Source organism: Oncorhynchus tshawytscha, linkage group LG09 (assembly GCF_018296145.1).
Source record: "Oncorhynchus tshawytscha isolate Ot180627B linkage group LG09, Otsh_v2.0, whole genome shotgun sequence".
NCBI classification, from domain to species: domain Eukaryota; kingdom Metazoa; phylum Chordata; class Actinopteri; order Salmoniformes; family Salmonidae; genus Oncorhynchus; species Oncorhynchus tshawytscha.
In genome coordinates, this window is record NC_056437.1 from 60,552,917 (window position 1) to 60,573,351 (window position 20,435).

General features: G+C 44.0%; 1 protein-coding gene across 2 annotated transcripts; it reads right to left on the minus strand.

The window, feature by feature from the left end:
- Positions 1 to 245: 245 nt before the first annotated feature.
- LOC112214653 (transmembrane protein 88) lies at positions 246 to 15,943 on the minus strand. 2 transcript variants are annotated; one of them, XM_024373561.2, is made up of 4 exons: positions 15,866 to 15,943; positions 12,714 to 13,085; positions 8,441 to 8,711; positions 246 to 1,073 (listed from the first exon to the last, which is right to left on the minus strand). In XM_024373561.2, exons 2-4 carry the CDS (start codon positions 13,077 to 13,079, stop codon positions 1,069 to 1,071), a joined length of 642 nt encoding a protein of 213 aa, XP_024229329.1. In that variant the 5' UTR covers positions 13,080 to 13,085; positions 15,866 to 15,943; the 3' UTR covers positions 246 to 1,068. The 2 variants fall into 2 exon arrangements, with proteins under 2 accessions (XP_024229329.1, XP_024229328.1); XM_024373560.2 differs by lacking the exon at positions 246 to 1,073 and having other exon boundaries at positions 7,633 to 8,711.
- Positions 15,944 to 20,435: the final 4,492 nt, after the last annotated feature.

Below are 20,435 nucleotides of genomic sequence, written 5' to 3' on the forward strand. Positions count from 1 at the left end.
ATACACGGGGCATGATGAGGTCTGCTCTGAAGTTCACATGCATCACACACTGCAAAAATACTATGCATTAAAATTGACAAAAAGGGGGTATGGAGGCCATTGGCTCAACTTACCTCAAAGCACCTTAGCCCACACATCTACAAGGATGCACTTTCAGGAAACCTATAACACATTCATTTGACTTTGTGATTATCCAGTTTATTAATTTTTTTGCCTAATTTACCACTTTTCCCCCATGTGGTTTCTTCCTTCACAGACTCCATGAAATGATTACCTCTTCCTAAATATTTGGTCATTATTCATTTTGTGTATGGTTTCCTAGAAAAAAGGGGTGGCTCAACATACCCCAATCTCCCCTACAGGTTTGGTGCTTTATCAAGGAATCCTTCTTATAGTTAATTTGTTGTTGTTTTCCATGATGTAACTCTGGGTTAAATTGGGTTAAGATTTTGGTACTGGAGGAGAACCGATCAGTTGTCTGCCTTCTTCCTGAACTGTTGGCCAGTATTGAATTACCAATACCCAGATCACGAAAACTTCATGACAAAAAGATTTAATAAAAAATAATATGGTTTATTGCTTATTTTTACTATTCTGACTTATCGGATTAAACTAAAGAAGATACAAAAAAAAAGATAATGTGAAAGAAATGTTTGCTAAAAGGAAAATAACTTAACCAACTCGGAGGAACACGCCGATGACGTACTGTATGATGTTTCCATGGAAAGTCTCGATGCAGAAGTTCCCTCTCTCATTGTTGTCAATAATTCATATAAAAGTCAAACAATTTAATAATTGAACAAACTGGCAGTGGGCAGCCCACATGAAACGACGCAACAGGTACACGACTATGACAAGAGTTTTGAATTATTTAAGAATGACTTTGACTATGACATATTGTGGCTTGATTTGAACACGGTATCAAAAGCAGACCATATGCTTTATTCCCAAAAAGGGAAGGTTCCTGGCATATAGGCAGTTGTGTGAAGCTGTAGCAGGTACTTTAGTCCAGGTATGTCATCTGGAACAGGCTGTGGCATGTTTGAGAGTCTGAGAGTCCCGCTGGCGTCACCCTGAAAATAGAAAAACACAAGGGGGAAAAGAACACATGATACACGCATTCAAAAATCACTTTTTGAAAAGGCTACCTCAGATTCTTGTGATGTAGGGAGAGCTATTATTAATATATCGTAACCATGGTTAATGTTTGATCTTTTATGCGTTACTGACCAAATACAGTAATTCCCCATGAGTTATTGTAAAGGAATGTGTATCATGAGTCGACAATAGGAAGCGTGCCGTGTGAATAAAGGCACACAGCGTGATCACGTACAGGACCTGCGTGTGTGAACCTCTTCCTGTACGTTCAACCAGGAGCTAAATCTCAGCATGATCTTCAAACAACCACCCATTGATTTGATAATTGTACCCTGAGTTTCACTAAGCTGGCCTTTATGTTTAAGAAACTTTCTTTACAACTTCAATCTATTAGGCTTAAGCTTCGTGTCTGGTCAGTGGCATGTGTGTGGTTTGTTTTCATATTAGCCTGAAAATAGAAATATATTATTCTAATTGTGACCCTCACATTATTACTTTTGCGCCGAAACAAGTCAGTCAACCATTGAATTAGAACGTTGTCTAATGAATCAATCGTCCACTTTATTTGAATTTATATGGAGTCAACGTTGATTCGTCTGTTTACATCTCAGCACCCAGATCCAAACCTTGCATGCTGGTTGACATTGTGTTCTAACGTCTGTCGCGAGAGTCAAATCTCCTTATACGGTAGTCCTCAGACGCAGCCTACACAGCCGTTGGCCACCTGGATGACACAGAAACATTCAATGTCACAATCACACATAAATAATGTGTGGCATTTCATTATCTGACCTGGATGCCACACAGGATGAGTTGCAAACTTGAATGTTGTGAAAATTCTGTGCAACTTCCAGCGCGCTTTAAGTTACAGTTTTAACCAGTGGCTAAGTAGGCTACTGTGGCTATTTGATCCTAATGTAGGCCTACAAGAGAGGCCTTCCATTGAAAATAATGGAGAAAATGCATCCTGTAACGTTTTAACATGGACACAGCTGTTCTACCGTTCCGCCTACAGTAGCAGCCAGTGTGTGGTGTTCAATGTGGGCCTACATTCCATGAGAATGAAAACAAACACACAGGGCTTGACCTGTTTATCCACTTGTCCTTCAGAAAAGGAGGTGACTAAAAATGTGTTATTTGATGCAAGAAACCGCTTCACAAAATACATTATTTTTCCCATACCAGTATTACAGAGAATCAGATACGTTATGCTATTGGCTTTTTAGCTCATGTCTCAAAATACAACCCTGCCCCTTTAAGACAAACCCTGCCCCTTTAAAGACTCGTTACCCGACTCGCTTTTGAAATATGTCTAGAAATGTGCATGTTTTGTGCTCTTGTAGGAAGCAATCACCCCCCTGTTGCTGGCTACAAATGATCTATAACTAGGCAAATAACTCACTAACTAGCAAAGGATATTAACAAAAATGTGCACACGTCTACATGCAGCTCTCGCTTTGATCTCAAAACAAGCTCATCGACTCACGATCGCTCATGCTGTAAACAGTCCAATTCAAAGTGAATGGTACAGATTCATATATGGAAATGGTCTTGTTGCATATAGGCCTACTGCAGCTCTGTTTATGCCGCACCAGTCTGTGTTGAGTATGCGCTGAGCCGTGCGTGTCAATGCAACAGCACCCTACTTTAATGCGTTCTGCCTACAACAAAATGGTTTGTTTTGTTTAGGTATGTTGCATTGTGTTAAATTGGAGGTAAGCTACAGTGATGTACCAATATGAAAATTACAGGCCTCTCTCATCTTTTTAAGTGGGAGAACTTGCACAATTGGTGGCTGACTAAATACTTTTTTGCCCCACTGTATATGATCACACTGGTAATAGATCCGTTGTATTACTTGTGAGGCACAGCCGAGTGAGCATACATGTAAATAATTAGCTTTTTAATTGTATTTTACTGGGCTGAAGGTGCCTGCATCTGATGGCCTGTCTCAGCGGGGGAGAGAGCAGCAGATGGAGTGTCCGCCTCAATGTCCCTCTGCCAAATAGCTGCCTGGACTATCCTCATTGACCATTATTGCACTAACTTTTGTGACTCATCACATATGCTGCTGCCACTGTTTATTGTCTATCCTGTTGCCTAGACACTTTATTCCTAGTTATATGTACATATCTACCTCAATTACCTGGTATTCCTGCACATGGCCTCGGTACTGGTACCCCGTGTAGAGTCGTGGGCAAAGGTTTTGAGAGTGACACAAGTATTAATTTTCACAAAGTCTGCTGTCTCAGTTTGTGTGATGGCAATTTGCATATACGCCAGAATGTTATGAAGCGTGATCAGATGAATTGTAATTCATTGCAAAGTTCTCTCGTTAACACAGGTGTGAGTGTTGACGAGGACACAAAGCTTCAAAAGGAGGGTGGTGCTTGGAATCAATGTTCTTCCTCTGTCAATCATGGTTACCTGCAAGGAAACATGTGCCGTCATCATTGCTTTGCACAAAAAGGGCTTCACAGGCAAGGATATTGCTGCCAGTAAGATTGCACCTAAATCAGCCATTTATCAGATCATCAATAACTTCAAGGAGAGCGGTTCAATTGTTGTGAAGAAGGCTTCAGGGCGCCCAAGAAAGTCCAGCAAGCGCCAGGAACGTCTCCTAAAGTGGATTCAGCTGCGGGATCGGGGCACCACCAGTACAGAGCTTGCTCAGGAATGGCAGCAGGCAGGTGTGAGTGCATCTGCACGCACAGTGAGGCGAAGACTTTTGGAGGATAGCCTGGTGTCAAGAAGGGCAGCAAAGAAGCCACTTCTCTCCAGGAAAAACATCAGGGACAGATTGATATTCTGCAAAAGGTACAGGGATTGGACTGCTGAGGACTGGGGTAAAGACATTGCCTCTGATGAATCCCCTTTCCGATTGTTTGGGGCATCCGGAAAAAAGCTTGTCCGGAGAAGACAAGGTGAGCGTTACCATCAGTCTTGTGTCATGCCAACAGTAAAGCATCCTGAGACCATTCATGTGTGGGGTTGCTTCTCAGCCAAGGGAGTGGGCTCACTCACAATTTTGCCTCAGAACACAGCCATGAATAAAGAATGGTACCAACACATCCTCTGAGAGCAACTTCTCCCAACCATCCAGGAACAGTTTGGTGATGAACAATGTGTTTTCCAGCATGATGGAGCACCTTGCCATAAGGCAAAAGTGATAACTAAGTGGTTTGGGGAACAAAACATCGATATTTTGGGTCTATGGCCAGGAAAATCCCCAGACCTTAATCCCATTGAGAACTTGTGGTCAATCCTCAAGAGGCAGGTGGACTAACAAAACCCCACAAATTTTGACAAACTCCAAGCATTGATTATGCAAGAATGGGCTGCCATCAGTCAGGATGTGGCCCAGAAGTTAATTGACAGCATGCCAGGGCGGATTGCAGAGGTCTTGAAATAGAAGGGTCAACACTGCAAATATTGACTCTTTGCATCAACTTCATGTAATTGTCAATAAAAGCCTTTGACACTTATGAAATGCTTGTAATTATACTTCAGTATTCTATAGTAACATCTCACAAAAATATAAAATATCTAAGACACTGAGGCAGCAGACTTTGTGGAAATTAATATTTGTGTCATTCTCAAAACTTTTGGCCACGACTGTATCTAGCCATGTTATCGTCCCTCATTGCATGTATTATTACTTTTTTATTAATTCTCTATTTCTTTCTCTGTCAGTACGCCTTTCACTGTTAGTCATCACCTGCTGTTTATGAAGCATGTGACTAATAAAATGTGTTTGAATTGTTGTATTTCCTTACCAAACTGGTGCCAGTTTAGCCTGGGTACCAGTCTTTTAAGCGAACAGTCCAGTTATTGTAGCCTACTCCGTGTCGAGTACAGGTAGGGGACTGTTCGTTAAAAAAATAAACAAATTAAACACTGGTCCACGGACTAGTACAAATGCGGCTCTGTTCGATTTAATCTTTGAGAGATATGTTTTTGAAATCACAATGCATCCTGGGAGTGGAAGACAAATACAGTGGAGGAAGTGCAAGTGGTTCCCCAGTAATAAAAATGGTCAACCATTAAACCCTTACTTCAAGCTGCAATAATGTCGTAACTGCTTCTTCCAAAATTATTGGATTTTAGCCTTTTGGACTGCCCTCTTCAATTCAAACCACAGATTCTCAATGTTACATGTTTTATTTGGGTCCTCTACCAGGCAAGTTTACCACTGTTCCAGAGTTTTTAAAACTTCAATTGTTGCCCTATTTCTTTAAATATATTTTTTGTACACATCACCATTTTGCCTCTTCATTTGGAAGTTCTTTGTCTTTCCCAATGGTGATAAATAATAAAATGTTACCTAATTTTTATACCCCAGTGAAACAGGAAGCCATGAAAGTCCACAATACAGTTCCCAAAACTGAGATTAATTCAAAGTAGAATGTTAATGCAGGTTAAATGTTGTTTCATTTTACTTATAAGAATCATTCGGGGTGCCAATAATTTAACACCCTTTTTTTTTGTTAAAGAAAATGTCTTTGAGCAATTATTTTAGTATAAAATAATAATTTTGCATAACCAATTATCCAAATGGCTGAACCTAGATGAACTCGAGTCATCTAGGAATGTCCACTTGGTGGCGACAGAGTTCCATCTTCTGGGTTGAGTCTGTCTGAACGATGACTGCTGGCGTGTCATGATCATTGTGATATTCAAGCGATACTATGATCTCCACAAATCAGACTGCATAGCTTGTTTTATCCCAACACAAAAGGTGATTTGTTTTCCAAATGGAACTCTGTCGCCACCAAGTGGACATTCATAGATGACTCCAGTTCAATTGTGCAGTTCTAGCTACCTATCTAGCTAGATCCATTTGGATATGCCTCCCACATGTTTCTAATTCAGAGGCAATGATGAAAATCAGTTAACACATTGCAAGGTACCGTCCCCCTTATTTCTAGCACGGTGCTTTCTCGAAGTTGCCCTCCTAAACTTACTGCAGGCCAAACTGTAAAGATGGTGCATTTGGCTGTACAGTTCGACTAGGGGAAGGGGTATTGAGTCCTGGCTTTACAAATGATAAACACGATCAAACATTGTATTTCAGAATGTAGGCCAACTCATACCATACTCAGTCACGAAGTAAACTTCAGTCTCATGCGCTTTAAATACCAAAGGCTAGGCCCTACTTAATTGGTTTGTGTGTTGTGATGGAATCTGTGATGCAGACCCCCGTCAACGGCCATGAACTTTCAAGGTTCTCATTTGAAACCCTTCAACAAACAAAACATCTCCACGGCATAATTCTTCTGTCGTATCTTATACGCATATTTATCCAAATACTCCATGTAAATAGTTCCATCATTGTTGGAGAGGGTCAACAGCACCGCATGCGATGAAAAAACAATGTATCCAGCCCGGAAAGATACTTTAGTAACAAGCTGATTGCTGCGCCTGATTCCAGGCTTGCGAAATTAACACCCTGGGGTATGCAAACAAGAGATGAAAACCTGTGTGTGGGGGTAGGTAATTAGAGACGCTCTAATGTGGAAATGTATACATAACCACAATGAACACTTTTTAAAAATCAACAACATAGTTCAGGCAGTAGGAAGCTCTCTCATCCATTTATATGCAGATGGTACAGTCTTATACTCAGCGGGCCCCTCCCCGGATGTTGTGTTTAAACGCTCTACAACAAAGCTTTCTTAGTGTCCAACAATGTTTCTCTGCCCTTAACCCTGTTCTGAACACCTCCAAAACAAAGGTCATGTGGTTTGGTAATAAGAATGCCCCTCTTCCCACAGGTGTGATTACTACCTCTGAGGGTTCAGAGCTTGAGGTAGTCACCTCATACAAGTACTTGGGAGTATGGCTAGACGGTACACTGTCCTTCTCTCAGCACATATCAAAGCTGCAGGCTAAAGTTAAACTTGGTTTCCTCTATCGTAATCACTCCTCTTTCACCCCAGCTACCAAACTAACCCTGGTTCAGATGACCATCCTACCCATGCTAGATTACGGAAACGTGATTTATAGATCTGCAGGTAAGGGTGATCTCGGCTATGGGTTGATGCTGATTTATAAAACCCTCTTAGGCCTCACTCCCCCCATCTGAGATATCTACTGCAGCCCTCATCCTCCACATACAACAGCCGTTCTGCCAGTCACATTCTGTTAAAGGTCCCCAAAGCACACACATCCCTGGGTCCCTCGTCTTTTCAGTTCGCTGCAGCTAGCGACTGGAACGAGCTGCAACAAACACTCAAACTGTACAGTTTTATCTCAATCTCTTCATTCAAAGACTCAATCATGGACACTCTTACTGACAGTTGTGGCTGCTTTGTGTGATGTATTGTTGTCTCTACCTTCTTGCCCTTTGTGCTGTTGTCTGTGCCCAATAATGTTTGTACCATGTTTCGTGCTGCTACCATGTTGTGTTGCTGCCATGCTGTGCTGTTGTCTTAGGTCTCTCTATATTATATCAATTTGCCTTTTGGTAGGTCGTCATAGTAAATAAGAATTTGTTCTTAACTGACTTGCGTCGTTAAATAAAGGTTAAAATAATATATATATATTTTTTAATGAAACAGACTCAAACTGATTCCAAATAGACTTCATGTGAAAAGAGGAGATACACAAGAAACAGTTGCAGTCATAAACCAGAGTCAACTAAATGCACAAAACTCTATTGAAGGTCCTTCATGGTGGTAAATGCTTAAAGATACTGTGTTGAATCAATGTTAATAATATATTGGATGTCAACACATGGTAGTGATATTATGTTCCTTAATACAATATCCAGTGTTTCACTGGAGAAACAACATGTTGCCTGCCGTGTGGTTGAGATGTTTGATGTTGATCCACTTGTTCTCCATCTTGCCCTCGAACTCTAGAACAGTGTTAAAAACTGCTCCTTCTTGGTCTGCGAAAAGGTTTTCTCACAGTAAACCGCACATGTTGACAGATAACTTTTACATGAAATTGGTTGTATAAAATGTGTGAAGGAGGTTACTTTGGTTGAACTCCAGAGGAACGGTTTACTGTGGCGCCTATACTGAAGCCTTCCCAGATAAGAGTTTGGCTGCTGTGGTTGTTCTCCTTCTCCTCCTTCTCCTCCTTCTCCTCCTTCTCCTCCCTGCTCTAACACCATTCTTTCCTCCTTTCTCCCTCCTCATCTTGGCTCTCCCTTTCCCTCCACGCGCTCCCTTCTCTTCCTCACCCTTTCTTTCTCTCTCCCTCTCTTTCTACCTCTTTGTGTGTCTCTCTCGCTCATCCTCGCTCCCTCCCCCTATACATAGATCTTGACACTACCTTCCTTCACATCGCTCCCTCTCCCCACCCTCTCCCCCTCCCCATCACACCCAGACCTTACCCTTCCCTTCTCCCTCCCCTCCAGCGCCACTGCCTCCACAGCAGCCCCCTCCCAGGCCAGGGTGCTGTGTGGCGGGCAGGTTCTTGTAGATAGCCCTGGAGTATGGTATAAAGCAGAGCCCCAGCTGGAGGTGGCGGGCCAGGCGGCAGTAGGCGGCCAGAGCCAGGACCAGGAGGGGTGTAACCAGGAGGAAACCCACAACCAGGAGGGCCACACAGCCACCGTCATTCAGCAGGTCCGAGCAGTAGCGCGACGTCCCATGAGGGCGCACCTGGGGAGAGGGACACGGGTCGTATTTTTCCTGATTGTTTGTGTTGCTTACTGTTTTTCACATGGCCGTAAGAATGTTGCACTCAAAGCGAAGAGATTGACAATGTCCCTGTGACTGTAAAATGACATTGATAATGCATTGTCCATGCAACAGACATGCAGTGGTCTCACACGTTGCTATAACAAGGTAGTTTCTAACAAGCTAAAGCTAATGAGGCTTTCTGTTGGTGTCTTCTCAGAACCGATGGAGACGGTTGGTTTCAGCGCCCGTGATCAGGACAAGTGAAGGATGGAGGAATCAAGGAGGAGACGCAGGGAGACGATGGTGTGTCCCTGGTAGACACAGAGAAGATAGCACTCTGACACACGCACACACACACACACACACAGAGACTGAGCAACACTCACAAACCCAATCTGTTTTGTTCTTACGGAAACATACAGACCCCACAAAGAACGAAGAGCCCTTCCATAGATTAAATGTGATCAATTGCCATTCTTATATCAAGGCTGTGTAACATCACAATAATACCTATGGTGCTTTACATTTAAAATGACCACCTGTTGTTGTGGTGTGTGATGCTGTTGTGGGAGGGAGAAGAGGGTGAAGGGGGGGTGACAGAGAATATGTGAGCAATGGACAGGGAAAATGGAGGGGCTGAATTATCCTTCCTTAACTCCATCTGGTAAGAACAGAATGAGAGAGTGGAGAGGGGAGTGATAGCAAGGCACCAAGAGTGGTGCAGGAGGTTGGGAGGTGAACAGAAAGAGGAGGAGGGAGAGGAGAGGAGAGGAGAGAGGAGAGGAGAGGAGAGGAGAGGAGAGGAGAGGAGAGGAGAGGAGAGGAGAGGAGAGGAGAGGAGAGGAGAGGAGAGAGGAGAGCAATAGGAGGAGAGAGGAGAGGAGAGGAGAGGAGAGGAGAGGAGAGGAGAGAGGAGAGGAGAGGAGAGGAGAGGAGAGGAGAGGGAGAGGAGAGGAGAGGAGAGGAGAGGAGAGGAGAGGAGAGCAATAGGAGAGGAGAGGAAAGGAAAGGAAAGGAAAGGAAAGGAAAGGAAAGGAAAGGAAAGGAAAGGAAAGGAGAGGGATAGGAGAGGAGAGAGAGAGGAGAGGAGGAGGAGAGGAGAGGAGAGGAGAGGAGAGGAGAGGAGAGGAGAGGAGAGGAGAGAGGAGAGGAGAGGAGAGGAGAGGAGAGAGGAGAGGAGAGGAGAGGAGAGGAGAGGAGAGGAGAGGAGAGGAGAGGAGAGGAGAGCAATAGGAGAGGAGAGAGGAAAGGAAAGGAAAGGAAAGGAAAGGAAAGGAGAGGGATAGGAGAGGAGAGGCACATAATAAAGTGTTGAGGGAGGTTGGGAGGTGAACCCAGATACCACTACACGTTAATGTCTTTAATTTCCGCTTTCTTATCAGGGATTTTATGTCCCAAACTTAATCATGTTTATATTCATTCTTATTGAAGGCATGTGGTTGTGAGTTGGGTGAGTGTTGGGTATCTAGCTCTGAAATCATGCAACTGTCCATTTCAAGTTCTTGCAGCTGGTTAGCAAAGATTTCAGAGTTTGTGACAGCAAACTGTGAGCTCAGGGTAACTTTTTAGCCAGCTTTGAAATCCCACCTCCCTTCTTTCTCATCCCCCTCTCTCCTTTGTTTCATCCCCCTCTCTCCTTTGTTTCATTCCTCAACTTTCTTGGACAGCTCTCTCTCTCTCTCTCTCCCTCTCTCTCCATAGTAAGGTGGTCAGACCAGTAGTGCTGTGGCCCTTCTTCCCTTTCACACTCTGACCTACTGTGACCTGTAGGGGTGGCTGGGTGGGAAACTGAAACTAGTGGGATTTATGGAGGTCAAATGTGTGGGCGTGTGTGTGCGTGCGTGCACTCTCCCACCTCCACAGGGTCTTGCGTGCGTGCGTCTCAGTGAGTCTGTGTGTGTGAGCACAAGTGTGCTAAATGTATTTCACACAACATTTAGGCTTATTCTGCCAGTGAATCTGTGCATGTGTGTGTTTAATACTCCTGGACAGCTTGTAAGAGTAGGCTAAAGCACACCTAGATCTGGGACCAGCCAGGCTGGCTAACCCCTACCTCCCTCTCTTCTTGAAAGTTCCCTCCACTGACATCACTCTCCCCTGACTCCTGAGTCCTAATCTGTCCAGTCTCATTCTAAACCCTGACTTGCACACTATTTCTTATATAGTGCACTACTTTTGACCATGTAGCCCCTGTTCTTAAACATCTGCTTATGAAACACATAAGCCCACAACCCCTCATTTAACCTATTCCAAACTCCACCCTCATTTAACCTATTCCAAACTCCACACACATTTAACCTATTCCAAACTCCACCCTCATTTAACCTATTCCAAACACCACCCTCATTTAAACTATTCCAAACTCCACCCTCATTTAACCTATTCCAAACACCACCCTCATTTAACCTATTCCAAACTCCACCCTCATTTAACCTATTCCAAACTACACCCTCATTTAACCTATTCCAAACTCCACCCTCATTTAACCTATTCCAAACTCCACCCTCATTTAACCTATTCCAAACTCCACCCTCATTTAAACTATTCCAAACACCACCCTCATTTAACCTATTCCAAACACCACCCTCATTTAACCTATTCCAAACTCCACCCTCATTTAACCTATTCCAAACTACACCCTCATTTAACCTATTCCAAACTCCACCCTCATTTAACCTATTCCATACACCACCCTCATTTAACCTATTCCAAACTCCACCCTCATTTAACCTATATTCCAAACACCACCCTCATTTAACCTATTCCAAACTCCACCCTCATTTAACCTATATTCCAAACACCACCCTCATTTAAACTCTTCCAAACTCCACCCTCATTTAACCTATTCCAAACACCACCCTCATTTAACCTATTCCAAACTCCACCCTCATTTAACCTATTCCAAACTCCACCCTCATTTAACCTATTCCAAAATCCACCCTCAAATTACCTATTCCAAACTCCACCCTCATTTAACCTATTCCAAAATCCACCCTCAAATTACCTATTCCAAACTCCACCCTCATTTAACCTATTCCAAACTCCACCCTCATTTAAACTATTCCAAACTCCACCCTCATTTAACCTATTCCAAAATCCACCCTCATTTAACCTATTCCAAACACCACCCTCATTTAACCTATTCCAAAATCCACCCTCAAATTACCTATTCCAAACTCCACCCTCATTTAACCTATTCCAAACTCCACCCTCATTTAAACTATTCCAAACTCCACCCTCATTTAAACTATTCCAAACTCCACCCTCATTTAACCTATTCCAAACACCACCCTCATTTAACCTATTCCAAAATCCACCCTCAAATTACCTATTCCAAACTCCACCCTCATTTAACCTATTCCAAACTCCACCCTCATTTAAACTATTCCAAACTCCACCCTCATTTAAACTATTCCAAACTCCACCCTCATTTAAACTATTCCAAACTCCACCCTCATTTAAACTATTCCAAACTCCACCCTCATTTAAACTATTCCAAACTCCACCCTCATTTAAACTATTCCAAACACCACCCTCATTTAACCTATTCCAAACTCCACCCTCATTTAAACTATTCCAAACACCACCCTCATTTAACCTATTCCAAACTCCACCCTCATTTAACCTATTCCAAACTCCACCCTAATTTTCAGCTAAACTATTCCAAACTTGTGGTGGATGGTGGAGGTTTAGTTAGTCCCTCCTGAAATGTCAGCATGCTGTATAACATATTATTACTGGTTTCTTATCTAGTCTGATACTCCTGAGTACCTCTGAAAGGGTAAATTGTTATGACTGTTCTGGCAAACACCACTCACACTGACGCACACATGTTGACACACACACACACACACACTGACACAGATGAATTATGAATGTGAAATTGAAATAACACATAGGAATTTTGGAAGATGAATGTAAGTATTGCACAAATGCCCTTTACTCTGTGTACACACATACACACACACACACCCTTCCTACCGTAGAATGACAGAGGAACCCGAACACCACCATGGCGATGGCGGGGATGAGGATGAGTCCGAACACCAGTCCGGCCAGGCAGGCATTGATCCCAGCGATGACCAGGTTCTGGGCCGTCACCAGCACTGAGCACGCCCAGCAGTCCAGAGAGCCTCGGAGCTCCAGGGGAGCGTCACTACCACCTCCCCCACTCTCAGCTGCAGAGTACGGGGGAGGCACCACCACGCCGGAGGGGGTCCCCACAGGAGCGCTGGAGGCCAGAGAGTTGGAGTGCTGGAGGTGGTGGTGGTTGAGGGGAGAGAGCTCCTCGGAGAGCTCCAGAGCCTGGTGGTGGGCCCCCTTCTCCAGTGTACCGATCACACTCATGGTCAACTAAGGAGGGATTGATGGAGGTTAGCACAGGTTGATATGATGTAAACAACACAATGCAAAGCTATGTATATAATATGGTCCTTGTTTCTCATTCTCGAGTGAACCAGTCTGTACAACATCACTCTTTGATGTATGCAAATTGAAACGGCACTGTACTTGCATTGGAAGGACATTTGAAGCCTCTTCCTCTCTTGTCTATCTCAAACTTGGTCCCTTGGTCCCCATCCCTCCCTAGATGCATCATAGCTGAGGCTCCATCTTCAAAGGTAGTTCACAGTGAGGTCAGTTAGAGGAGTCATCTGCTAGAGGTAGAGGACGGCAGGCTGCGTGGTGCAATCTATAAACGCTCTCCCGTCTTCTATCAGAGCGGGATGGTTATCTGAATGCCAATTGCCAGATGAGGGTGCACAGAGGATGATGATGGATAAGATGAAGAGGAAGGGTAAGAGATGGATGTGTTCATGCGTGTGTGTGTGCGTGTTTGTGTATGCTTCTGCACATGCCTGAATGCATTTGTTTATCGTTGGGCTGATAAAAGACTGCAGTTCCTGTCTTGTTGGAAGGAGAAAACCCAGAAGCATGGTGTAATGTCATGCCCCTTTGTTCAAGACACTGTAAAGGTTTTTGTTTGATTCTTCCAGTATGGTAAAAAAAACAAAACAACACACAACATCACAATAGACCAAGTTTCAAGGTCCCTTGAATCAGCTATAAGGTACAACTCCTAACTGACATGTCCCATTAACGCTGACAGGATGCCCCCCCCCCATGCTAACTAAGCGTTGCCCTAACCAGCCTGAACAATGGACTGAGGTCAGCGGCCAGCCAGCCTTCCAGAAATAACCCCCCAGACCTCGGCACCGCAGACTAGAGGGGCCAAAGCCTGGCACTGAACACTGTTTTTTCAAAAGTTGTGTAAAAGTAGTGTATTGAGCAATATTCCACAGGTGCAGGGTACAAGTAATGCCACAGGAATGATAATGCGTTTTGGTAGTTTTCAAGCACACCCATGAGACTTCTAGCAGCTTGAAGAGGGCACGACAACGCCTATTCCCCCTCAGGAGACTGAAAAGATTTGGCATGGGTCCTCAGATCCTCAAAACGTTCTACAGCTGCACCATCGAGAGCATCCTGACTGGTTGCATCACCGCCTGGTATGGCAACTGCACGGCCTCCGACCGCAAGGCACTACAGAGGTTGTTGCGTACGGCTCAGTACATCACTGGGGCCAAGCTTCCTGCCATCCAGGACCTTTATACCGGGCTGTGCCCAAAGAATTGACAAGAACTCCAGCCACCCGAGTCATAGACTGTTCTCTCTGCTACCGACTATTTACATTGTCCCCACCCCCCATTTTTATGCTGCTGCTACTCTCTATACATTATCCATGCATAATCACTTTACCTCTACCTACATGTACATATTACCTCAATTACCTCGACTAACCTGTGCCCCCGCACATTGACTCTGTACCGGAACCCCCTATACATAACCTCGCTACTGTTATTTTATTGTTGCTCCTTAATTATTTGTTATATTTCTATCTTTTTTTATTTATTTATTGTTCTTTTTTCTTAACTGCATTGTTGGTTTAAAGGCTTGTAAGTAAGCATTTCACGGTAAGGTCGACACTGTTGTGTTCGGCGCATGTGACAAATAAGATTTGATTTGTTCTTCTTCCTCCCCTTTCCAAAGCAGTGAATGCACATCCAGGAAACCAAATGAAACGTTGAATGCCTCACATTGGTTTTAGCCGGGACAGGAGGTTTTCCTGACCACATGATAAACTCCTGTCCGTAGGTAGTGGGTATTTGTGGGTTAATGTTTTTTTTGTCATGAATCTTGTTCTGGAGGCAGCTCTGTAGAGTGTTCACTAGCTGGCGCAGCCACAAAGTCATCAAATCGGATTTTAAACCTAACCTTAACCACACTGCTAACCATAATGCCAAACCCTAACCTTAAATTAAGACCAAAAAGCAAATGTTGACTTTGCAACTGTCCTATCTAAAGGAAAATCACTTTATTCTGCCTCCAGGACAAGACTCATGACAATAAACGTCAACCTGCTCATTTTTCCACCCTTTACTTTTACCCAACAAACACTCATCACCCTCACCCGACCGTTAACCCGGACCCTAACAACGTTATGGAAGAATCCACTTGAAAAGTATTGTTACTGACTCGATAAGTGCTTACTTTACGCTCTACGTCAGTCTCCTATTGTAAGTAAAGTGTTGTTCGGGTGTAAGGTCAGGGGTCCAGGAAGAGGGAGACCTGCTCACTCATTGTGTCACGACTTAAAATAGGCCTACACTTGGCCGCTCCATCTGTTTTACACATCCCATGTACTTTGTTATTCTTTGAAAAATGACGCGTCATTGTTTCTCATAACTCTGGAGACACTGATATGAATCTGCTATAGAAATGACTGAATCGTGTCCTGTGGTATTTTCTGTAGTCTGTAGCTTCATGGCTACTAATACGACACTGAACTACATTCAACCTGGTCCTTGAACGATTCTCATAATGTATTCTGTAATCTAGAACATACTGAAGCAACTCTATTGTCTTCTGACTGGCAGTTGCACACATGTTATTATCGAATGTTATTATGTTGTTATCTATGTTATTACCTATGCATTTAATTATCAGTGATGCTAACAAGTAGTGTAATTTTAAAATTTTCTGAATGCTTTACACAGATATTGGAATGGTTGTGGTCTAAATAGAATGCTTCAGTTAGTTCAACTCCCTCCCTGGGTCTGTATGTTCTCACTCACATTGACGTGCAGCCTGGTAGAGCCTCTCTCTCTTCCTCACTCTTCTCTTCTCCTTTTCGTCTCTCTCCTCCTTCTCTTCTCTTTCTCTTCTTCTCTCTTCTCTTCTCTTTCTCTTCTTCTCTCTTCTCCTCTTCTTCTCTCTTCTCTCTTCTCCTTCTCTTCTCTCTTCTCCTTCTCTTCGTTCTTCTCTTTCTCCTTGAAGTTCCAGTGAAACACTCTCTTTCTCCACTTATTCAAGCTGGTGGACAAGCTTTAAATGTTAGGGATAGGGTTAGGGTCAGATTCCTTCACACTTTCCTTAATGAAGTTGTGACCAGCTCGTGTAGTAGTGGTATGCTGACCTCCTGTAGACGTAATCTCTTGTTGTTTCCTCTCTGCACTGTGAAGGGACGTCGGTCCGTCAGGGATAAGTCCGTGTCGGTCCCCCTCCCCTATTTCTCAGACTGAAGGGCTTCGTCCTTTCACCTGTTGTTCTCTCCCAGACTGCAGTCGACCTCTCCAGCCTCAGCGTTTTGGGTCTCAGCTCTTTAGAAGTGGCCCAGACCTCTGTACGTCCCTCCGTCAGTCCGTCCCGCCTTCTCCTCCTATTCTCACACTTACTACGTTTGATACAACAAGCCCCTCTTGAGGAATTAGACGGATGCCTTTCTCTCTTACTGACTTCTGCCTCACTCATTCTCCCCCCCTCCCTTTCATAACTACTACTGCTTGTGCCCCCACCTCACTCCTCTCCCTCTTAACTACTATAACCCGTGCCTGTAAAGCACCCCCTCTCTCTGCTCTCTATCCCTCTGTGTGCAGCATTCTGTGTTAGGGGTTGGAGCCAGGCTGCTTCTCTGATAACCTGCGGCGTGATTGAGCCTGTGGCGAGAGGGAGAGAGGGGGAGAAGGAGAGTGGGAGTGTGTATTTAAAGAGCTGCTGTGTCGCTGTGGTCTAATCAGCAGCCGGGGATAGAGCAGAGGCTGCATGGTACCACTGACATACCCCGCCATGTCACTGACAACCCTAGTTGCTTAGAGAAACCCTAACCCTAACCCTAGCTCTAACCCTAGCCCTAGCCCTAACCCTCGCTCTAACCCTAACCCTAGCCCTAACCCTAACCCTAGCTCTAACCCTAACCCTAGCTCCAACCCGAATCCCAATCCTAGCTCTAACCCCAACCCTAGCTCTAACCCTAACCCTAGCTCTAACCCTAACCCTAGCTCTAACCCTAACCCTAGATCCAACCCTAACCCTAGCTCTAACCCTAACCCTAACCCTAGCTCCAACCCTAACCCTAGCTCCAACCCTAACCCTAGCTCCAACCTTAACCCTAGCTCTAACCCTAACCCTAGCTCTAACCCTAACCCTAGCTCTAACCCTAACCCTAGCTCTAACCCTAACCCTAGCTCTAACCCTAACCCTAGCTCCAACCTTAACCCTAGCTCTAACCCTAACCCTAGCTCTAACCCTAACCCTAGCTCTAACCCGAATCCCAACCCGAGCTCCAACCCTAACCCTAGATCCAACCTTAACCCTAGATCCAACCCTAACCTTAACCCTAGCTCTAACCCTAACCCTAGCTCTAACCCGAATCCCAACCCGAGCTCCAACCCTAACCCTAGATCCAACCTTAACCCTAGATCCAACCCTAACCTTAACCCTAGATCCAACCCTAACCCTAGATCCAACCCTAACCCTAGCTCTAACCTGAATCCCAACCCGAGCTCCAACCCTAACCCTAGATCCAACCCTAACCTTAACCCTAGATCCAACCCTAACCCTAGCCCTAACACTAGCTCTAACCCGAATCCCAACCCGAGCTCCAACCGTAACCCATGAGTCTGCAGCAGTGGAAGAGAGCGGTGTGAGAGAGAGAGCAGCTTCCCACAGCTCTGATAGTGTTCAGGGATGGGTCCTTGATTCCCACTGAGAATCACCAAGAACCCAGATAAAGAAAGGCCAGGAACAGAGGGTGAAGGAGGTATAGAGGATGGATGTCATAACAGTTATGTTTACGCAGAGATGCAAAAGATGCTAGCTGGGAAGTCCAGAGTGAACGAGAGAAACGCCACAACATGATGAAAAAGACAACATCAGGAATCACGGATCGGAGGGATAACTGGAAGGATCAATGGAACAAAGGAGCAAAAAGGGGATGAAAGGAGAGAGGGGCAGACAAAGAACTTCTGAACTGATAAGAGAGAGAGTGCAGATCACAGAGTAATTACTGTTGTCTGATCGGATTTTCTCCCTCTCTCCCTCTCCCCCTTTCTCTCTGTTCTCGCTCTCTTCTCCCCTTTTGAGCTGGTCAGTATTTATTTACCCTGTCCCTCCACTGGGCTTTATCCCTGATTGCTACAGATATTTGAGTCTCTTTTATCTGTATCTGAGCGGAGAAGAGAGGAGTGAAGGGGCAGGAGGGGAGAACTGAGAGACGGGGGATCCAAACAGGCTCAAATAGATGAGTTAGAGATACTGTTGATCTTTACCATCTTTTACTGCACACTTCTACTGGGCTTTACATGTTCATGTTTTTGCTAGCTTCTATAATGCTTATCCGAACCAAGAAAGAAGAAAATGCCTCATCGGTACCATCTTCCACCACTACACCCAAGAGCCTGCCTTACAGATGTGTCTGCGTCATACACGGCCTGTGGTTTACGCTTATAAATGTTGGATTATGTAAGAAGAAGCGGAAGATGAATGAGATGGGATGGGAGGAGGGTGGAAGAGAGGGATGTGGTGGACGCAATTCAATCAGAAGTGTTGCTGAAAGAGAGTGTGTTGGAGAGGGAGTGAGAGAAGAAGAAGTAAGCAATGGAGAAAATAGCTTCTAAAACAAACTGTCGTTGCATCTGTGGCAGGGAATATAATCAGGCTTGTAACCGCTCACTGGTTGATTGGGTAATTGCAGCGGTTACATGTGAAAGTGGCTATTTTTTTTTGTCTGTCCAGCCAACTCTTTCTCAATAGTCTTGCGGAACCTCCATAGTAGACATGTACGGTTAAGCAACTCCAGTGTAGATTTGGCCTTGTGTTGTGGGTTATTTTCCGACTGAAAGGTGAATTCATCTCCTAACGTCTGGCGTAAAGCAGACTGAAGCAGGTTTTCCTCGATGATTTTGTCTGTGTTCAGCTGCACCCCGTTTGTCTTTATCTTGAAAAACTCCCCAATATTTGCTGATGTCAAGCATACCCATACCATGATGCCAGCGGTGGTCGGGGACGTTTAAGACGAGGGAGGATGATCATTTTTTTGATGAACATGGCCTTATTTCTTTCACAGCATAGTGGATGACTGTCATTCATTTTCCATTCACCCAGCTCAATGTAACATCGACATGTTTAGGCTACTACATGATAGTCAAAGTTTCCCTGTACCCATCATGACGTTGCTACAACCTGGCCTATGAATGAAACTTCACAACATACAGTGCCTTTGGAAAGTATTCAGACCCCTTGACTTTTCCACATTTTGTTACGTTACAGCCTTATTCTAAAACAATCCTTATCAATCTACACACAATACCACATAACGACAAAGCCAAAACAGGTTTTTAGAAATATTACATTTACATACAGTTGAAGTCAGAAGTTTACATACACTTAGGTTGGAGTCATTAAAACTCGTTTTTCAACCACTCCACAAATTTCTTGTTAACAAACTATAGTTTTGGGAAGTCGGTTAGGACATCTACTTTGTGCCTGACACAAGTAATTTTTCCAACAATTGTTTACAGACAGATGATTTCAGTTATATAATTCACTGTATCACAATTCCAATGGGTCAGACGTTTACATACACTAAGTTGACTGTGCCTTTAAACAGCTTGGAAAATTCCAGAAAATGATGTCATGGCTTTAGAAGCTTCTGATAGGCTAATTGACATCATTTGAGTCAATTGGAGATGTACCTGTGGAACAAGAGTGAATCCGTGTAATTTATTAAGACATTTTAAGCCACATTTTACTCCTGAACTAATTTAGGCTTGCCTGAACAAAGGGGCTGAATACTTGCAACTACTATTTTAGTTCTCACATTCTTGTTAATCTTTTCAAAAATATCAGTTTTCTTCCACTTTCACATTATAGAGTATTTTGAGTAGATTGACAAAAACATTACGACTAAATCCATTTTAATCCCACTTTGTAACATAATAAAATGCCAGGAAATCCAAGGGATATGAATAATTTTGCAAGGCGCTGTATTTATATACACGACAATCTATATTTCATTGATCCTATCTTAGTAATTATAAATGAATAATAGCCTAATTCATAGTCGGTGACCAACAATAGCTTGGTCAACAATAGCTTCAAAGGCTTTCTAGATTTTCCCATCATTAGTCCAACAACATGATGATCACACTAGTCCCTTGAGCCAGCATTGTGTTGGTGGTGTGTGTGTGTGTACGGTCACACACACAGACACTGACCATCTGTGGCCATCAGATCGGGGTGGAGTCAAAGGGCTAGGGTTCCGGTCTAGAAGCTATACAGTTTCGCTTCGGTACTGCAGTTTAACTGACACCTGGCCTAGAAAGACTATTTCCATGTAAAGGTCAGACACTTTAAGACACTTTAGCG